The sequence below is a fragment of the Euphorbia lathyris genome, chromosome 4, assembly GCF_963576675.1.
Source record: "Euphorbia lathyris chromosome 4, ddEupLath1.1, whole genome shotgun sequence".
NCBI classification, from domain to species: Eukaryota; Viridiplantae; Streptophyta; class Magnoliopsida; order Malpighiales; family Euphorbiaceae; genus Euphorbia; species Euphorbia lathyris.
In genome coordinates, this window is record NC_088913.1 from 55992772 (window position 1) to 56014269 (window position 21498).

At 33.3% G+C, this 21498-nt stretch overlaps 2 protein-coding genes across 2 annotated transcripts; one reads left to right on the forward strand and one right to left on the reverse strand.

The window, feature by feature from the left end:
• Positions 1-852: 852 nt before the first annotated feature.
• LOC136226346 (3-phosphoinositide-dependent protein kinase 2) lies at positions 853-7987 on the forward strand. The gene is made up of 11 exons (XM_066014791.1): positions 853-1438; positions 1782-1962; positions 2081-2133; positions 2612-2713; positions 2782-2890; positions 2978-3056; positions 3880-4045; positions 4899-5033; positions 5126-5292; positions 7073-7295; positions 7571-7987. Exons 1-11 carry the CDS (start codon positions 1229-1231, stop codon positions 7652-7654), a joined length of 1509 nt encoding a protein of 502 aa, XP_065870863.1. The 5' UTR covers positions 853-1228; the 3' UTR covers positions 7655-7987.
• Positions 7988-9783: 1796 nt separating this feature from the next.
• LOC136227335 (large ribosomal subunit protein uL18-like) lies at positions 9784-13703 on the reverse strand. Its single transcript, XM_066015978.1, has 9 exons — positions 13554-13703; positions 13390-13459; positions 13216-13307; positions 12588-12714; positions 12424-12503; positions 12227-12343; positions 10707-10841; positions 10438-10607; positions 9784-10096 (listed from the first exon to the last, which is right to left on the reverse strand). Exons 1-9 carry the CDS (start codon positions 13554-13556, stop codon positions 9988-9990), a joined length of 903 nt encoding a protein of 300 aa, XP_065872050.1. The 5' UTR covers positions 13557-13703; the 3' UTR covers positions 9784-9987.
• Between the last annotated feature and the right edge of the window lie 7795 nt (positions 13704-21498).

Consider the following 21498-nt stretch of genomic DNA (forward strand, 5'->3'; position numbering starts at 1 on the left):
TCATTTTCATGTCTTAAATTGTTCTAATTTAATATCCTTACAATTCATCCAAAAAAAAAAAATCCTTATAATTAACGCATTATATATTTATTAATTTTTAGTTTATTTAATAAGATTATTTTAAAAAAATTAATTAAGTAAAACAAAATTATTTATTCTAATATTTAACTTTAACGTTTAAATCAAATATTATTATTTAATATTTTAAATTCAACTGTTACTTTTAAAATTTATAAAACAGTACATCATTTAATACTTACAATATTTATTAGGGTAAATAATTTATTAGTCCTTTAATTTTTACCTAATATATTGTTTAGTCCCTCTATTTTGAAAAATACATTATAATGTCTCTAACTTTTGCCAATATTAACCATTTGATCCATTTGTCTAGTTTTTTCAGACTTGTAATCGTTATATTTTAGCATAGACAGATATATATAAAATAAAGGAGTAGCATGGTCAACTTGTATTGTACTGTGGTTGTTCTAAAAGCTAAGATATGTTCGGTTGAAAATCTAAAAAAATAGATAAAAGGGCCACAAGGTTAATATTGGTAAAAGATATGGACCTTAAAATGTGTTTTTCAAAATAGGGAACTAAACAGTGTGTTAAGTAAAAATTAGGGGACTAATAAATTATTTATCCTATTTATTATATCCAACATTTACCAAAAAAAATATTTATTATATCCAACAAATATTTTTTAAGCATTTAATTGTTAGTTTTATCAAATAGTATCTTTGAGAATTACATTAGACCATATTTATTTATTTAATATTTGTTGTTATGTAAATATAGTAAAAGTAAAAAATAAAATGAGAAGAAATGCATGAATGAATTTATGAATGATATCCATCATTCAATCCCATGTGCATCCTCCTCTCTTCAATCCCCATATCTCCCTCTCCTCCATCAAATTCCAAGTTCCAATTTCCAAATTCAGTCTCCTCCTCATTTATAACAAAAAAATTCCATTTCTAGGGTTTTAAAATTTGCATCACCATACCAAAAAGCTGATTATTTCCAGATTATACACATATACCCATATCATACATTTGTGAAAGAGAGAATCTTGTTCACTTTTTCTCTTTTTTCTTTCAGAGAATATAACCAGCCATCCCTCTCACTCTGATCCATTGCCTTCTCTTTTGACTCACAAAACTCTCCTCCCAAGACTTCATTTTATTGAGTAATTCTTATGTGCAGATACATAATTTCATAGAAGATGTTGGCAATGGAGAAGGATTTTGATTCCAAGCTTAGGATGCAAAGCAGCACTAATTCCTCTTCTTCTTCTACCTCCTCTACTTCCTCCAATAATAACATTGGGACTGTCCAGAGATCTAAGAGCTTTGCATTTAGGGCTCCTCAGGAGAATTTCAGTATTCAGGATTTTGAGCTTGGCAAGATCTATGGCGTTGGTTCTTATTCAAAGGTCTGTTCTTTTTTTAACCTTTTTATTTATTTTATTTTATTTTATTTTCAACCTCTGGCTTCCTGATTAATTTCTATTGCTTTATTTGTTGCATAGCTTGTCAGTTTTAGATTGGATAACCTTTCGTTTCCTTGATTTCTCAACCTGTGGTATAAATAAAATTCGTCCTGTTTTGAGGGAGATTAGTATTACTTTTCATAGTATTTGATAGGTATTGCTGTTAGATGATGGTAATTGATTCTTCTGTTGGTAAATTCATGGGTTGCTCCTTAATGTAATGTATATTCAAAACATGGTAAATCTAATTTCAATTTTCAAGAAAGACTATTTATGCTTATGACAGGTAGTGAGGGCAAGGAAGAAAGATACTGGAATGATCTATGCCTTGAAGATTATGGACAAAAAATTCATCACCAAAGAAAATAAAACTGCTTATGTGAAGTTGGAACGCATTGTTCTTGATCAATTGGATCATCCTGGAATTGTGCAGCTATATTTTACATTTCAAGATTCCTTTTCACTGTGTAGGTATTTCTTTTTGGGGTAACAATCTTCCATATTTCCATTTACTTTTTTTATTTTCAGTCCTTCGGTTTATTGTCAACGCCATATTGGTGGCATTTCTTTGATTTCATTGTCCAGATATGGCGCTTGAATCTTGTGAAGGTGGTGAACTTTTTGACCAAATAACCAGAGTAAGTTACTTTGAAAAACTCCTTTGTACCTTTTGTTTCTTTTTTAAAACATTTTCTTCTTCTCTTGATTGTTGGGTGAAAACAACACTCACAAGGGGCATTATGCTGCGAATTGCTAAAACCTGCAAAGTTAATGGGTCTCAGGATACTTTGTTCTAAATATATGTATGGATGTTCTGCTAAACTTCACTGTAGATTCTTCAATTATCTTACAAACTTTTTATTACAAAATGCATCTATGGTACAGCGTAGGCCACTATTTCACTCCAAATTTTATTTTAAAAATTTAGGGTGGTTGCCTTTAATATTGTTGTTATTATTTGTTTTTTTACTTTCTTAAGTCTCTAGATACAGAACATTTTGTACAATTTCTCTTAGATTTGAAATCTGTTATCAGTGTTTATCTGTATGTGGTGTGTTAAGTCATTTCCCCTGTCTTGTTAAGTAATGGATATTTGGAGAATTTGCATTGCTACAGAAAGGTCGTTTGTCAGAGGAAGAAGCTCGCTTTTATGCTGCAGAAGTTGTGGATGCTCTTGAATATATACATAGTATGGGATTAATACATCGAGATATCAAGGTAAATTTTGGATCCTTGTGCTTTCTTGAATGGCATCTGAAAAATGCTTAAGCGTTTTTAAATTGCAGCCAGAGAACTTGCTGCTTACAGCAGATGGACATATCAAAATTGCTGATTTTGGAAGTGTGAAGCCAATGCAGGATAGCCGCATTACTGTCCTTCCAAATGCAACCTCAGGTAAGGATAGAATGTTATCATCTATAAATATTTTGACTATGCTTTTGAGTCTTGGAATAAATTAGTTTTTGTTGATTCTCTGCGCAGATGATAAGGCTTGCACATTTGTGGGTACAGCTGCATATGTACCTCCAGAAGTCCTCAATTCTTCCCCTGCTACATTTGGGTAAGGAAATAATCATATTTGAATCCTCCCCAACAGATAGAATCGGTCTATGGTCAATGCAGTATCAAATAAATGAGCTGGGCGTGTTAATTAGACTAGCATATGATTATAACTGGAAATGAATCTAAGGAGCTATGGGTGAAATTTATCGAATACCTTGCATAAATAACCAAGCCAGATTGCGCTGTTGAAAAGGCCAAACCTATACTTCTTTTAACTGAATCATTAAATTTGTGTCCGCCTATTTTAGTTATTGATGAAAAATTATGATTTATGAATTACTCACTTATATATAATATGTAATATTTAGTCATTATTATTATTATTTTTTTTTCCCGGCCCGGTGCATTATGCGTCCCCGCTAAGCGAGGGTCCTGGGAGGGGTCCCACCACAAGAGTGTACTGGGGGCAAGCCTTCCCTTGCCAATTTTTTTTGGCAAGAGGCCGCTCCTAAGACTCGAACCCGTGACCTTCGGTCACACGACAACAACGTTTTACCGTTGCGTCAAGGCTCGCCCTCAATATTTAGTCATTATATAAATAAAATATTATAGTTATGGTAATTCATTTTTTTAATTAGTTCAGTTGTAATGCTTCAACCACGGAAATGACTGAAAATGGAAACTTTTACAAAATCTAAACAGACTGGATAAAGTACGAAACTATTTATAAAATCAGTAAATTTTAGTGTTTCATATCATGTTTCTGGTTAGAAACAAACTATATTCCTAGGGGTTTAATGCGTTGATCTTATGGTTATGCATCTCAGTTTTGTTCTCAATCTTTTATTAACTTTTTTGTCTTTTGGACGACACTCAAACAGAAATGATCTCTGGGCACTTGGCTGCACGTTGTACCAGATGCTTTCAGGAACTTCTCCTTTCAAAGATGCAAGTGAATGGCTTATTTTTCAAAGAATTATAGCCAGGGACATAAGATTTCCTAACTATTTTTCAGAAGAAGCTAGAGATATTATTGATCGGTTATTGGTACGCTACTAGAGCTTTGAGCATTCAACATTAATTTTGGGCGTTAATACACACACTATCCTACTCAACTCAGTTGTGTTGTGTTATTTGTTGTTATGTTCATCTATCTATATTACATGTTGTGAATGTATTTACTATAATGTGAAATTGTGTTATAATGGAGCAAAGACATACAATAAACTTACAAAATGATACTGTTGTTCTGTGTGAAGGGAACTGCATTTAGATGTAGGCTGTAGATATTTTAATTAGAAGTGACTGTACTTAGTGAACTTTAAGTTATGTTCAACGCTGTTTGCAATCCCTCTGTTAGTTTTAGGAAAAACACGTAATTTGACCCCTGTACTTGGCATAGTTTGTCATTTTGGTACTGTACTTCAATTTTGGCTTATTTAGTCCATGTACTTTAATTTTTCTCAAAATTTGAGTATTGACTTAAGGTTTTATTAGCAGTGTTGGGGCTAAACAATACCAAAAATTAAAGTAGAGAGGCTTAAATTACAAACTGTGCCTAGTACAGGGGCCAAATGTGTCCAAATTAAAATACAGGGGCAAATTTGACAAACTTGATAAAGTACAAGAGCCAAATGTTGCTTTTCCCTTCATTTCAAGTTTCAACATGCTATTATATTTTTTAACATATATAGTTGGTTAACCAGAGGCTAAAAGAATTTCATGTTGATTGCACAGTCTTGGATGTGCAGGAAAGCTGGCACCGTGATTGTTTCTTTGAATTTCTTAAGAAAGTCTCGACTTATAAATTACAATTTACAAGTGATTATAATATAGTAATTCATTTTGAATATGAAATTCATAACTGCAGCTACTTATTTGGTATGCAATAATGATGTAGGATATAGATCCTAGCAGAAGACCAGGTGCTGGATCTGATGGTTATGCTTCAGTGAAAACACATCCATTCTTTAAGGGAATTGACTGGGACAATTTAAGAGAGGAAGCTCCTCCAAAACTTGCTTTGGATCCAGCAGTAATGCTTTGATTATGTTTCAAATATTCTGTTCTCAATTTGCATCTTGCATCTCTCTTCTATAATTATGATATCTGGTTTTATGCATATAGGCGCAATCTGGTGACGGCGAGAATGATGCAGATTCTTCGTGGAATCCTACACATATTGGTGATGCATTGGTGAGACAAAATGATGGGACCGTTGGAGCTTCGTCATCTACTGAAATGTCTGGATCTATAACTAGACTTGCGTCTATCGACTCTTTCGATTCTAAATGGTATTATTTGCTCATTACTTTTCCACTATTGCATCACTTCTTGAAATATATTTTCTCTTTCTTTACATATGTCAAGAAAGTAATTGTTACCAATTAAGGTTGGCTTGAGAGGAAAGGAGCCTCTAGTCATTTAATATTGGTCTCGAGTTCAATTCCTAGTGTGTGTGTAAAATTTGTAAATCCTTGATTGGGGGAGGAGCCATCTAAAGAGTGTCTGACCAACTTTGAATCGATTAATCGATTCCACAAACCAATGGTTTGTCATGGTATCATAGCATTTTAGACCAAAAGACCAACGGTTTGAATCCTTACAACTCTATATATTAATGAAATTTGAACACATGGTAGAGAGAGCTCGTGTTGTATACACTTGAAGCCGAAAGGAGCATTTACATGCAGGGTTGTGTCAAAAACAATATAAATACTATTCTTGGGCCTTACTTGTTAGCTTAAGTTTATGTGCTATAAATGTTTCTCTGATAGGGAAAAAAGCTTCCTCCCTGCCACCATGGGGAAAATCTTGTGAGATTTTCGGCTCCTATCTGGGGAAATCCCTACTCGTAGTCATATTTTTAACCTGAACCTCCACGAGTCTACTGGATCTTGATATCATCATCTTTAGACTTGCTATGTACATGCAACTGCATATTCGGTCTGATCCACTCACAATAGGTGCATGCACCTTACTTTGCTTGAGGCTAAAGAGGAAAACTTGTCTATTAATAGTGATAAGTAACAATGTCATTTGGCACTGGGTGGGCACATTGTTCTTCTATATAATATAACAATCAAATACATATATCTTTTGCTTATGCAGTCGAAGTTATGCTTGAGTTGAAAGCTTCTGTAGCAAGTCACCAGATATAATGATACTCTCCTCAATGCATATAAAGTAATGAAGTGTTGTTTGTTCGATAGTTATATTCCTATATATTACCTAAATTATTATGGGATGTCACAATTTGTAAATGAAGTTTGCCAAATTATATTTAGAAAGGATTACCAAACATCGTTGGTACAGGCATTTTGCCAAATGCATGTGAAATCTTAGATTTGGTGACACATGCTTTCCCATTTTCCGGAAGTTTTTGAACCACATTATGTAGTGAAAATATCTTTGACAATACAAATTTTTTGGTTAGCATTGAGAAGGATGATGCAGGACTCAGGAGTGAGTAATAGGAAGACTATTGCTAGACCCTACTTCATAGTCTAAGATATATACGTGTGTGTATATATATTGTCACATACACCCTCTTACATTATGGTGTATTATGATTATTATTATTATTTAAAACATGTCGGGGAAATAAATGGAAGAATACGTAACCAAGCGGCCAAGCTGTGACTACTTATGCTAGGTTGATATTATAGGTTTAAGAAAAGTGATTCTGGAAGTTGGAACAAGTTTTCAACTTGGTTATTAAAGAAAATACTAACCTTGAGAACTTTTAAAAAGTTCTAATTAAACATAAAGTTTAAGGGGAGTTTAATTGTTTGTTAGAATTGACTTCTTTTCGCACTTGAAACACCCTAAACGATTTGATGCTAAGGGAAATTCCATTGATTCACAAAAAGAAAGAAAAGTTTTAGCAGATGAAGAGAAGTTGGCATATAATAAAGAAATTCGATTGATTCACTTAATAAAGAGCAAACTTATCTATGGTATCTAACACTTACAGTTTTTGGGAAGTCGAATTTAGTCATAAATTAGTTAGCAGTTGCAGTTTTCTTAGGCTACTTGTGGTATCTAATACCTTTGTGATATGTATGGTATCAGGCAACAATTTCTGGATCCTGGGGAATCTGTTCTTATGATCTCAATGGTTAAAAAATTACAGAAATTGACCAGCAAGAAAGTGCAGCTCATTCTCACAAACAAGCCAAAATTGATTTATGTGGATCCTTCAAAGTTAATGATGAAGGGAAATATAATATGGTCTGACAATTCTAATGACCTCAGTGTTCAGGTTTTAAGCGCATCAAATTTCAAGATCTGTACGGTACGTACGCTTTTGTTTGCCTTATCATTATGATCCCTTCAGAATTATTGCTCTAACAATTTCCGGGCTTCTGAGCTGGAAAAATATGTGAAAAATTACCATTCTATAACTTGCTCTTCATAGCTTATTCATGACTTTAATTGATTAATACTACATTATTTCTAGATTACTAGTGTATTGTTTATCCTGACGCAATTGAGATTGCTGTTTTTACACATTTGAACTCCTCTTCCTCATCTTTCATTTTTACAATTAGTAGCTGTGTATTGGTGCAGCTAAAGAAGGTACTGTCATTTGAGGATGCAAAACAAAGGGCTTGGCAGTGGAAAAAGGCGATTGAGAGTCTTCAAAGTCGGTGAAGATCAGACAAAACATTCTTTAATCATGCAATGCAATGTATGTAGTAGACGAACACATGGCGATTATTTATTTGTGAAATCGATTTGAAGAGTCGGGTCTGATCATAATCATCATTATCATCATCTTGTTCAAGGTTGAAATGGTCCTTCCTTCCAGGCTCCAGGTGATGTGAGTCCATGAATGTTGTGCTATATGGTATCTATGTATGAATTAATGTACAATCAAATCAATGTATCTTATCATCGTTTGCTGGGTTTTGTAGGCTTAGGTTGTTTACTATACTAGTGTATTTATTTCTTACACTCGCCATCAATGAGAAATTCTTTTCATCACATCTCTATTTGTCTATCTATATATATTCATGAATATGATAATAATATATAGTGTTACTGGACCTACCAGTACGTCGCGGTTAAACTAAATGAGTTTGATTGTTTTACTTAGGGATTAGGTAAAGTTAATTGGCATGGTGAGATGTGATAAAACAGTGACATGTTAGGAGTTTTATGTGTACTAAACGGAGTTGAATTGTACATATAATTAGGCCGTTAAGTGGGGTTAATGTGTTCAAAAATAATTAATCAATGATTTAATTATTAATTTAAAAGTTCAAGTGTTTAATGTGTAAAAATAAATGATCAAGAACTTAATGTATTCATTCATGTAAAAGATGTGTTTTTCCCTTTTCTTATATATTTGAGTAAACTGTATCCCATGGTCGCTAATGTTTGGGGTCAATTAAAAAAAATTACTGAAATTCACTTTGTTTCCGTAAGATTATTGAGCTTTTTTTTTTCAATAAAAATTTTAAACTTTTATTTTATTTTAATAAAGTCATTTTAACAAATTCAGATAGAAAAAATTAGTGTATAGTCGCGCGATAACATATGAGTTGTCTTTTTAATCATCAATGAAAGATTTATAGTAGCATATATATTTGGAAAGAAAAATCAGGTTATTTCTTGTAGTAGATTTCCAACATGGTGTGTTTCACAAGATGATGAAGATCTTGTACACAATCCTATGTTTGTTATATGAGAGAGAATGTGATAATTACATAAACTAAAAGTAGGATTGAGAGAGATTTGTTAGGAGAAAATGAATAGAATTTCATTCTACTTAATATAATCTTATCCTTATCCACATGAGCCCAAAATCAATTATATCAATTATAGATGAATATAAATTATACCATCTTTCATTTGTACGTGACGTAGCACTTTCCTTACCATATCACATTTATACTTGCAAATAATATTCATACAACCATCACATAATCAAGAACTCTTATATTATACGTATTATCTCTCGATAAAATATGCACCCGAACAAAAATTGTACGCATTCCCTAGATTTTCTTTATCACATATATTATTATTCTTTTAATCTCTATCAGTTTCTACGGTCATAATTATGCCATCATAATTGTATAACCTAATTTATTTGTATGGTTGGTCTTATCGAGGCTTAATAATATCCTTCTGAGATAATAAATAGACTTTTATCAAAAAAAAAAATAATAAATAAATAACATTAGACTATTCATTTAGAATAAGTCAAGAGTCTTTGAGGTATAATCTCTAAAAAAAAATATGGCTTTACAGAGCGAGTCTCTCACCATTTCCATCTCAAGATCCTTAAACATATATGTATTTACATAGTGTTCTTTTTTTATTCTTTCATATATCTCGCAATAATTAGACAGCATGTGAAATCAGTTCAGAATATACTATAATCAAAAGTGGATTTTCTCTTATCCAAATATATCATCTCAATTGCAAATCTTCTTTTCCTTAATGAGACAGAATAAACTCTACCTTTCTTCATTCGGTTACTATTTGTTACATCCTTAACATCAAATTGCTCTCTGCGTAAAATGTTATAAATTTAGAACTATATAATTTATTTTTTGAAAATTTGAAAAAGAGAAAAATCATTCAATTGACTATCATCTTTTGATGTTGCCTTTTCAAAATTGTTTTATATTGTTATTGACCTATTTTCTGCTATTTTAAAAATTATTTATTTCTGTCATTTTATAAAATTTTCTAGAATTATTAATTTCTGTCATTTAAGAAAAGCAACTTGGATAGTTTTCTCTATTTCCGAAGAAAAATAAAACCCAATATTCACCAAAATCGCTTTAACCTGGTTACTCATTGGAAGTAGTACATGGGGAAAAGAAAAAAGAAAAGAGAGCATTCCAGAGCTAGGAAGTAGTACAACAGTTACAATTCAATCTAATCCAAAAAATTAAATAAACATAAACATAAAAAGATCCTTGGACTACAATCAAAATCTTGGTATTCAAATTCTACCAGCGTTGCTTCACTCACTCGTCGTCATCATCATCATCGGCACCAGCTGCAGAGTTGAGAGCCTGCAACCTTTCAATCAACTTTTCCTTTCGTTCCTCGTAAGCCAGCTTCTTCGGGTTGTATCTGTATAATTATTACAAATATAACCATATTTCACACTCATAAATGTCCTTACATTCTTCATCAATTGAAGGTTGAACCATTGAAGTAACATGCATGCATTGTGACACAATTTAACCACAAGCTTTTAACAACATATGTGATACATTGGTATTAGAACAACCAGTCAATTGTCAAATTCTGAGGGAAAAAAAATTACTGGACCAAAAGTGTCAAAATTGAAGTACTGTGCCAAGCTAACAGCCAAATTATGTGTTTTGCCTTTAAAAACCGCCATTAATTTTAACCATACGCAAGCAAAGACGGAAAAGAGGTGGACAGAAGAAGTAAGGAAAAAATCACACCTCTTGTGCTCCTTCAGAGGCTGTTTCTCACTCTTCTTTGCTGTGGGATCTGCACGTATAGCTGCGTGTACTTTCTTGTACATCTCTTCTACATTATCAGCATCAATGCCTCTTTTTATGTACTCACTGAAGTGAGACTGATACTTCTCTGGCTCATCTTCCATCAACATCTGTGTCAATAATCATACACAGAAAAAGTGCTCTGATTCATCGAGTTCATTTGCATGTTAAGTAAAACCTCTTCATATTTGGATCAATAGAAATCTCACCCTCATGTATGCAGAAACATGGCCACCATAGATGTACTTTCGGTGAACTTCAGCATCAAGCTGCTTGTTGTCCTTGCTGAATCCTGCAAACCTCTTATCACTATGCGGAATATCAAGTCCACCATCCAAAGCTCCCTAATATAATAAGAGTGCAATATTATATTACTGGATGACACACTTTCAGAAATGTGTGAAAATTATAAATGTTTCCTTCTTTCCATACACTGAAAAATAGTTAGTATTATGTTAACACCAACTCAATGCAATTACTTGCCAAATTGTGTTGTATATACAGTAAAACCTCTATATAGGAATACGTTTGGGACCGGACAATTTGTATAACAATTGGGAGGTTATTCTTATATAGAGTTTGGTACCAAAAAAAAAAAAAATCAACACTTAAAGTTTATGAAATGGGGTCGCTTGAAATTGGTTTATATACACAATGTACAATAGAATAGATTAATAAAACAAATTAATGTTTAGCATATCAAGTCTACGAGTTTTATTTCCAATACCTAAAGAATTGGAAGAGTTTTGAGTTTAGTTTCCAATACATAAAGAAAAGAGTTTTATGGGAAAATGGTAAGAATTTATAGTTAAAGTTGGAATTTGTGTGCCAACTCATATTTAATCTCAATAATTTTTAAATTTTTTAATAAATTTTGTTTAAATCCTTAATACATATATACATTATTTACATAATTATTCCTATATAGAGGTATAGTTTCTAAAGGTGGGACTTGGATTATGTATAACAATTAACATTTGGGAGGTTATTCTTATTTATAACCGGCCCAAGTTGGGACCGAAATTTTTTATAACAAATTGGAGGTCATTCTTATATAGAGTATTCCTATATAGAGGTTTTACTGTATTGCTACCACTAAGGTACCTTTTTGTCCAACATGAACATATTCCAAGTTGCTTTTCCAAAAAGGAAAAGTTTGTCCTATATTTGGGGGATCATGTCCAAGTACTCATTGTGTAATTTGAGGTCAAGGTACCAACTTGCCCCAACATTTTAGGGAAAGTCAATTCACCCTAATGTTTTCTTTTTTTCAATATGGTTGTTCTTGTTCTTGCTCTTGCTCAAGTTCTCTCTTTTTCATGTAAATACCCACAAAAATCACTAACAAGCTGAAATCCATCGATAATTACCAACAGATTTGCGGACGGAGCACTCAAAAAGGGGCAAAATTGAGCTAAGTAAAAAATGTGAGGATAACAAACATTGAAAAAAAAAATTAGGGGTTAATATGACTTTCTCAAAACATTGGGTTTGTAACTTAACCTCAAATTACACAATGAGTACTAGGGCATGATCCTCCAAATATAGGGGAACAAGCATTGATATAAAGCCAGCACGATAGAGAGTTTTCTTTGCATCATTATAACAAAGAGGCAAATCAAGTTACAGCAAATTTCACAATTAGAAATATCAAAATGGAGTCATAAGAGACCAAACAGATAAACGTCTGAAATAGAATAAACATGAAATAAGAAGCGCACTACAGTACCTTAAGTGCACCAAAAACACGATTTCCAGTTGTCGTCCTCAAAAGGCCAACATCAAGAAGAGCACGGAAAGGCCTTCTACTATCAGCTGGTTCGACAGAATAATCTTCTCCGGTAGCCTGACAATAGAGCTTTCTCTATCTATAAATAATCCCATAAAAAGAACAGCACAAACAGTAAAAATGTCAGAAATACATGCCTCAACATTTCCCTCATACTCCTCATCCATCTCAAGCATTTTCAGCACTCGCCGGGCCAACAGGAGACCAGTGCAGTAAGCTGGATTAACAGCAAAAGCATTAAGAACCAATAACTTTAGGAAGCAAAAAAAATAAACACTTCAACAGAACGTTAATATTGTACCAGCAGCATAATTTGTAAGCCCTACTTCAAGGCCATAGCGTGGAAGCTCATGGGAATAGGCCGCTGCAAGAACTATATCACCAACAATGCGTGAATGTATAACTTGTGCAGTTACATCTTTGTTGGTCTAGTGATAGTATTAAGGAGAAAATAGGATCCGCTCCAAAGAATAAATTGAAGATAAAGATGCAAATTTCCCCTCAGGTATTCAGACAGGAGCAATCTAACCCTTATAGTTTAAAATGGTGCAATATTCAGACTTATTACCAATAAAAATTACCAAAAGGACCAAAATCTATCACCAATCAGTAAATACCAACAGTTTTTTTCAAAAGAATTCCTGAGAAAATTGGACAATGGTTTATGCGACAGGGTGAATATTAACATACAAGCCAATATCTAAAAATGACAACAAGAACGAAATAGCAAACTAGAAATCAATTATACATCCTGAAATCTAATACCATTTCTTCCACATTGCATCCTTGTAACATCTAACGTCAAACATAAAATGTAAAGCATATAATAGTCACCCGTGTGATCCAAACACTGCAACTCAATTGATAAGACGACAAATAACGAGATAATCAGAACTCGAAGTAAAATCAGATCAACAAAATGAGGATACAAATCTGACGACAAATCGATACTTGGGAGTGTTATATTTGTTCTTGTCCTGATTGATTAGACGAATTCTTGCCCTGTAATCGGTCTTTCCAGCTGAAAAAAATCAAATAGAAAAACTTACCATCAATCAAAACGCGAAGCAAACCCATCAGAGATGTAATTAGGGGTAAAGTACCTCTTCTTCTCTTGTATTTAACTTGAAAACGCTTGTAGTAAGCTCTGCTCTTCTGGGATTTGACAAACGCCTGCAAGCGACCAACAACTTTGTCATTTCCTAAGTTACAAGAGCAGACAAAGAAAAATACGAATTAGATTGATGTTGTGGAATAGAAAGACTACCATTGGTGATGCCTACAGAAGAAGAAGCAGCAGCACCAGTTTCTATTCTAACAATTGAGTCAAGCCTAGTACCCTGCTCTCATCAAATACTAAAACCCTAATTGAACTGCGTTTCACTAATCAACGGCCACGATTTATTTCTTTCAGAGAGTGATATTATTTAGGGATAAGTTTCAAATTTGCCCTTACCATTTTTTAAAAAGTGAATATTTATTCTTAACGTACGAAGAAATAATGCAATTTTATTTCTAACATTTCCAATCAAAATTAATTTTACTTTTACTTAACATAAAATTTGAACAGATTCATTTGACATTTATTTAACTGTTACAAAAGATTTTTAAATAAATTTATCGATAAACTAAATACTTTCATACATTTTGGTAGGTTATTTATAGAAAAAAGTATAAATAAAACTCTTGTCATTTGAAAATAAAGGAATGTGGTTTTATTTTTTTTTCAAAAGATGACACGTGTTTTACACTGTTAGTAAAAATAAAATAACTAATTTTTTTTTGGTAGGACAAGGAAAAAAAAAACAAACAAACAAAACGAAAGCCTACCCCGGGATCAGCCTAGGGTGGCTGACCCCAACCCTATCCTCAAGCAGAAGGGACAAAATAGAAGAAGGAAGAATAGAAAGGGTAGAAACACCTAACATCCCCCCATGCCCAGCCGCAGCCAAGCAATCCGCCACACGGTTTTGCTGCCTAAAAATATGGAAGAACCTAATAACCTCAAAAGCAGGACGAAGCCTCAAAATGGCTTTGATAAGGTTCTGGCAAGAGAGATAAGAAACTTGGGAAGCAGAAATCCTATTGATAGCCTCCAAATTGTCAGATTCCACCACCAGCTTCTTAATTCCCATGCGAATGGCAAGCTTAATACCTGGCAGAATCCCCCAGAGCTCTGCAGAAAAGGCCGAGCTCAATCCCAAGTTATGGGTAAACCCAGCCAGCCAAGCTCCACCAGCATCCCGAAGAACTCCTCCAGCAGCAATTCTGTCATTGCTAAGGCAGGAGCCATCCGTATTCAACTTCACTACCCCTTCAATAGGCTTACTCCAACCAACCAAGTGGACCACCTTAGCCGGGGAGGGATTACCCAGGGGCTCCCCTTTAGAACTTTGCAAAATAACCGAAAGTTTTTTGGAAAAGAAGTTTAATAAATCAGGAATAAAGGTAGTTTTCTTAGCAAATAATTCATCATTCCTCCATTTCCAAATATGGTGACAGATAAGAGCAAAGAAAATGTCGTCGTGCTCCATATTGGCCAATAACTTCCCCTTAGCGCCCTCAGAGAACCAGTCAATTGCAGAATGAGCCATGAAGGGAGGAAGGGTATGGGCAGGAAGAACCCCCTCCCAAATCTTCTGACTATTAGGGCAATCCCTCAGAGCATGGCAAAGTGTCTCCGTATGACCCCTGCATCTACTACAGGTTCCTGATTCAGTCAAGTGCCTCCTCTGCCTATCCACATTGGTGAGCAGCCTGTCTTTAACCCCTAACCACAAAAAACTCCTAATTCGATAAGGGATTTTAAGGGCCCAAATAGTCTTCCAAATCTCCAAAGGAGGATACTCCCTACTAGAGGAAAAGGCTTCATAGACCGATTTACAAGAATAGATGTCATTATTAGACAAATCCCAACAATGTTTGTCTTTATCCTAAAAATAAAATAACTAATGTTTGTCTTTATCCTACAATTGGTGAACATCATGCCCCACCATAGGTGGAGGCATATGAACAATATGCCTCCACCTATGGTGGGGCGTGATGTTCATACGCCCCACCTGTGGTGGAGGCATATTCTTCACATGTCCCGACACCGAAAATTTGATTTTTAAAAAATCATTTGATTTTACTTATAACAATCGTAAATAAAACATATTTTTGAACAAAATTATGTATCATTAGTCATTTCTCATGTTTTTTCTTTACCAAATTAGTCCGGATTAAATTTTGGAGAGTTTTGTGTTTTTTGTGTTTTTGAGAGGATTTGAAAATTTGAGAAGATGAGTGAATTTGTTGAAAGGGAAATTTCGTCTTTTCACGGGGCTAGGGGTGGGAAATGGTGGCTAGGTTTAGTAATCCACTAAAAAAATATAAAAATACATATCAGATTAATCTTCGACTAATCTTCGATTGTTTTGTCCGCCTGATTAGCACCTAACATTTTTTACAACCTTGACTTTAATTGTGTGGCATGTTGATTTGACTGATGTGGCATATAGAAATATTAACTTTTGTTGACATGACATGTTAACTTGATGACATGTCATGTTAATTAAATAGTGTGTTGTGTTGACTAAATGACATGTCATTGGAAAAAAAAAACACATTCCTCTATTTGCAAGTCGATAAAACCACGAAAGTTTTATTCGTACTTTTTATTTATTTATTACTGACATAATAAACATTTTGGTCAGTCTTTTTTATGACTAACTTTTATCAGTTAGATTTAAATATCAATGTTTTGACAGGTTGTTTGTAATTGTATTAAAAATAAATAAATATTTTAGGTATAATTGACGTTTGAAACGCCGATGTGACAATTAAATAAAGAGTGAAATAACAGTAAATCGGGCTATTTAATTGTCCTATTGTATATAGAGATAAAATTAAAATTGTTTGAAAATATTAAGGTTAAAATTACATTATTTCGTACGTTGAATGTAAATATGCTTTTTCCAAAAAAATGATAGAGGAAAATTTAGATCTTATTTGTATTTTTTTTTATTGAAATACGGACCTAGCCCAATGGAAATCCCAACCAGGTTGGCACCCCCGAAAAGGCAAAGAACCAAATATATAGTTAATAATTCGTATTATTTATTATTGATAATTAATAAAAAGAATATCAATTTTTCTTAAAAGAAATATGTCGATTTTTTAAAGAAAATATGTCAAACTAATTATAAGGGAATTTAGAAAAATTTCGTACATTAGTAATAAATTTCTATAAAAGTATATGGTCAGTTAATCAGTCTATTAAATTAAATTTGATAAGTCAACTATTGTTTCTTCTTTTAGAAAACGTTAATCATATTAGTCTATTTCAGCAATTACTGATAAACTGACTAACTATTTTTGTTGGTTAATCTTTTATATCGAGTTTTAACTATTATCAAATATAAAAAAGAATCACATTCTCTATTTTCTTTAATAGTTTTTTTAAAAAAAAAGATTTTTTTTAATAGTTAAAGAATGTATAATTGTCTAAATAAAATCATATCACAAAAATCAAAATGAAAAAAAATACCAACAAAATTATAAATCATACATATTTAAAGAATCTCTTACTTAACTAAATTTTTCTTAATACCTGAAAACTTTATCTTGAAACTATCAATTTGCCACGTTAGTAGCTGGCAGCTATAGGCATTGTCGGTTGGTGATAGGGGTTGCCGATCGACGATGAAGACAGTTTTTCAACAGTTTCTTTTCGAGTTAGGGCAGTTTTCTGCCTAAAATGAAATAAATGGCAGAAAAAACTGTCAAATGAAGGGTGATCAATTTTTTTTACAAAAGATGAAGAAAAATAAAAGAGATGAAAGAGAAAAAAGATGAGAGGATAAATTATTGAGTGATTTGGAGGGAATTTTAAGAGAATGAAACACCAAAAACATAATTTTTCCAGTGAAAAAAAAAACAGACATCTATGTTCTTCTAACTTTTCATTCCCGTGTATTGTGAACTTCAAAATTGAATATCCGGGTTCTGTTCCTATAATAAAACTGTTACAAGTCATTCAAAACATATTTGGAACTATTTGTGTTGATTTCTGTCGCTTTTCAACTCATTATACTCGGGTTTGGATTTCTGTTTGGGATTCTGCTTATCTGTTTTCGTGAGCCTACCACTACAAAAAAATGGATAACAACCTTAAAGGTAACTTCTCAAGGGTTTAAAATTCTACTTATTAAATTGCAATTTGTTTATTGTATTTTGTTTCGTTTTCATACTGTTGTTGGAGTTCAGAAGCATAAATCTGGGTTTCTATGCAGGATCACCGATCGACGACACCCCGTCACCAATCAGTGACCACCCGTAGTCGACCTTGACCAGTCAGCTATAAACGTAGAAACACAGATTTCTGTCTTATTTTAAAACTCGAGTTAGTTTTGTAATTGTCCATTTTTCGGTAAATTTATGTTTTTCTGCTAATATTATATGTTTTAGCATTTGAACACAGAATAAAATCAATCTCGGGTAGGAGGGTATTTTGGATATTTTGGAAAATAATAAACCGGTTAGATTTGATGCACAATGTTGTAATTTTTAATTGCTATGACAATGTGTTAGACTTATAGGTTTGAATTAAGTCCTATATGATTGAGTTTGGTATCATAGTTTAAATCCGAATGACGGGTGCCAATGTCCCACGGCTAATGTTTGTCTATTTTGCAGGTTTAATAATTTTATTTAAGACTATATTTGATGTATACGGCTATTTGTGTCATTTGTTGAAATGTAATCTATTTTTATTATTCAGTATGTATTTATTGCTTTTACGTGATAAATTGATATTAAATTGGAAAATGATTAGATTATAAATGGTATTTTAACAAAAGACAATTCTATGTGTTTTTTAATCAAACCCTTAAACTATTTAATTCACAAACTCAACTTTGAAGAGATGACATAGTGTGAGTCCATATGTCATCTAATTTATGTTCCCGAACATTAATCCTGGATGGCGACTCTCACATATGTTTATTAGCCTAAAAACATGATAAAAGGCTAATAAGTAAAATAATGCATACATAGGAAAAGATACACCTCGTGTCGTCATTAAAAACGGTAAGTGACGGTGTAATGTAAATATGGAACCCCTTTTGTCAAACAACCAAAAGGATAAAATTGGGTTCCAAAGCGTTCACAAGTGGCGTATCTATTGGACGTCATTCCAATGAGGCAAATGCTTAGATGGAGAAAAGAAAGCCCTATATGGCGAATGCCTATATGGAAAAATTAAAGCCCTGCACGGTGAATGCCTAGATGGAAAAAAAATAAAGCCATGCATAGTGAATGCCTAGATGAAAAAAATAAAGCCATGTGTGGTGAATGCCTATATGGCAAAAATAAAGTCTTGTGCAGCGAATGCCTAGATGGAAAAAATAAAGTCATGTGTGGTGAATGCCTAGATGGCAAAAATAAAATCTGATGTGGCGAATGAAGAAAAAGCCTTGGCACATGAAGAAAAAAGCCCGACGTGGCAAATGAAGAAAATAAAGTCTGACATGGAAAATGAAAAAAATAAAGCCCGATGTGGCGAATGAAGAATAAACCCCGATGTGGTGAATGCCAAGAAAGACGAATGAAAATGGCAAATGCCAATAATGGCAAATGAAAAATAATATTTTTAAAAAGTGGGGATACGTTGAAAAAAGAATGAAACCTAGAATGGCAAATACGGAACTTATGATAAAAACAATAAATATGGATATAGGGTTAGCCATCTATTTATATCCTTGAAGAGAAACTTACACCATGCAAAATTGAATGGCGAATGGAAAATAATTTTTTCACAAAAACAAAGTAAAGACACTTTGAAAAATGAGTAAAGTCTAGAAAAGCAAGTGCCTAGAGTGTCAAAACCCTAGAAGGGCGAATAAAGCTTAAAATGGTGAACAAAGCCTAGAGTGGCGAATGCCTAGAATGATGGTAGAACTATGTGGCTTTGATTCCCAAAAGAATTGAGGGGGGTACGTAAGAAGCTTGATAATAAGAAATTATCAAGTCCAAGCCAAAAAGATTGATATATTTTGACAAATCGAGAAATAAGAGTTCTTTGAGTTAGACTCCGAAGCGTTTTCATTAGCTTATGGAACGTAAGAAGGTGTTTCGTGTTAAGCAGAACGCTTAGAGAATCAGGAAAATTTAAATGACGTGTCTCATTCCTACTGGTTTGGGAAAATATGTTTAATAAAAAAAAACATTAAATATAAGGTATGCTTAGAAGAGCTTTTTTAACTTTATGGGGGGCTTCTGATAACATCCAGGTGTATTCATTCTAGAAGGATGAATAAAGACAATTAATAGGAATAATGCAAATGATTATTCTTTCTAGAAGAAGGATTAATGATGATTAATGCATGGTTAATGCAGAGTTAATAACAGTTAAGGTAGGATTAATGCAGGGTTAACGACAACTAATGGAGGATTGATGACAAGTAAGCTCAATTAAAGCAAGGGGTTTGCAAAAGAGAGTATATATACCCTAATTAGGGTATGCTACAAGTAAGTTAACAACTTTATTCTGTGCGAGCACGATCCAACAGGTGAGAGCCTAGGGTGTGTGAGAGCAGGGTCACTCCCGATAAGTGGGAGATATATCCAAATTGCCGCTTGTGGTGAATTGACTTAAATCCTTGCAAGGTGATAGAGTTAAGATTAGAAATGAACATTTCACTTAACTTATCTTTCAAAGTGAATTCAACCTGTACAAGTAAAACCGGGCTCTTCGTTATATGTAACCTTGACACGTTCCATGGTTATAAGGAATTGACCGACAGGATATAGTTGATGAAGGATCGTATTTTACTGTACCTAATACAGAAAGGTTAACGTCAGTTATCAACCTGACTTCTTAATTGCTCTGAGGGAATACCATAGGTTCTGCTAGTAACAGCTCGCGACGGTATTCCGTTATATATATGTTGGAATTAATCGTGATGAATAATTTCAAAGGATATATACGGCTAGTGACAATAAAGAACCTAATGGGTTGCATATGGGACTTGGAATCAGAGGACGAAAATGTAATTAGTGAGACACTATATATATATGGGCCGAAATTTGTAGATTAATTAGGGATAAATTAATTTGATTAATAATTATAATTTGATTATGATTATGAATTAAATTAAAGGATTATCTGATAATATTAATTAGAAGTTTTTATGTGATTGAAATTCTAATTAATTATCCATAACATTAATTAATTATTAATTTGATTAATAATAATTATCTAGATATAATTAGTTATTATTTAGATAATAGTAAAGTGTTTATTTAATTATCTAATTAGGAATCCTATTCCGAATAAGATTCCAATTATTTAATTACCTAACACAACTGGGATTAGAGTTTTGAGAAGTCTATAAATAGACTCCCTAACCCCATAATTCAGCCAACACTAAATAGAAGGACTAGAGGAATCGTTCCGCAACCGTCTCGGCTAATTACAATCTTTCTTACTCTCTTTTTTATCTCGTATCGATTTCTGTTAGAGGCAATCATTGCGATTGCTATTATTAAGGTTGATTACTGATTAGTTATCTTTTTCTGTGTTGTTTCTTTTGTTGTTCGTGATACACGGATTAAGAGTTGTGGGCACTTCGTTTGCAACCGTAGATAGTTCTTCACCGAAGGTATTACTTTCTATCCCTCTTTATATGAAATAACAATTAACAGATCTTGGAAAAGGGAAATAGATAAAATAGATAAAATTTTATTATTCCGCTGCGCCTAGGCTTGTCTATTTTCCTTCAGTCCCATCCCATGAACCACATCAACGGATAATCTTTTTCCAAAGGCAGCAAACTGTCTTTTTCCATCGAAGCCATCGTGGGATGCAATTGGATGACTTCACAAAGCATTCGCGGGTGGCATCACAAAGCATTCGTGGGTGGATCCTCCTCCCTTATATGAGACACGAGGTCGCATCCCAGGCCACAACACCCCACGGGAACTCGTTAAACAGTGTTTCGCGGTAGTGAAACTGCATCCTGATCAAATTCATTCTTCCAAATAGTTTGCTTCATAATTGTGTCCACGTCTCTACTAGTTGGTGTAGGGTAGTGTGAAAAAAACTTCTTTCTAAATCTATCCATCTTCTTTAGTGCACTAAACTTTGCCCTAAATGCTTCCAAATCTCCAAACTGTAACCCACTTAGGAGTCCAAACTCCCAATCTCCACATCTCAACTCAACGCCTCTAAC

What these genes read in the sequence shown, in the direction of transcription:
- LOC136227335 (XM_066015978.1), bottom strand. An exon ending in GCTTACAAATTATGCTGCTG is followed by an intron (nt 12,504 to 12,587) that starts GTACAATATTAA and finishes CTGTTAATCCAG; the next exon opens with CTTACTGCACTGGTCTCCTG. An exon ending in ATGTTTCTGCATACATGAGG is followed by an intron (nt 10,608 to 10,706) that starts GTGAGATTTCTA and finishes TTATTGACACAG; the next exon opens with ATGTTGATGGAAGATGAGCC.
- LOC136226346 (XM_066014791.1), top strand. Translation starts at nt 1,229, where the DNA reads ATGTTGGCAATGGAGAAGGATTTTGATTCCAAGCTTAGGATGCAAAGC. An exon ending in CCTTCCAAATGCAACCTCAG is followed by an intron (nt 2,891 to 2,977) that starts GTAAGGATAGAA and finishes TTCTCTGCGCAG; the next exon opens with ATGATAAGGCTTGCACATTT. An exon ending in CAAATTTCAAGATCTGTACG is followed by an intron (nt 7,296 to 7,570) that starts GTACGTACGCTT and finishes GTATTGGTGCAG; the next exon opens with CTAAAGAAGGTACTGTCATT.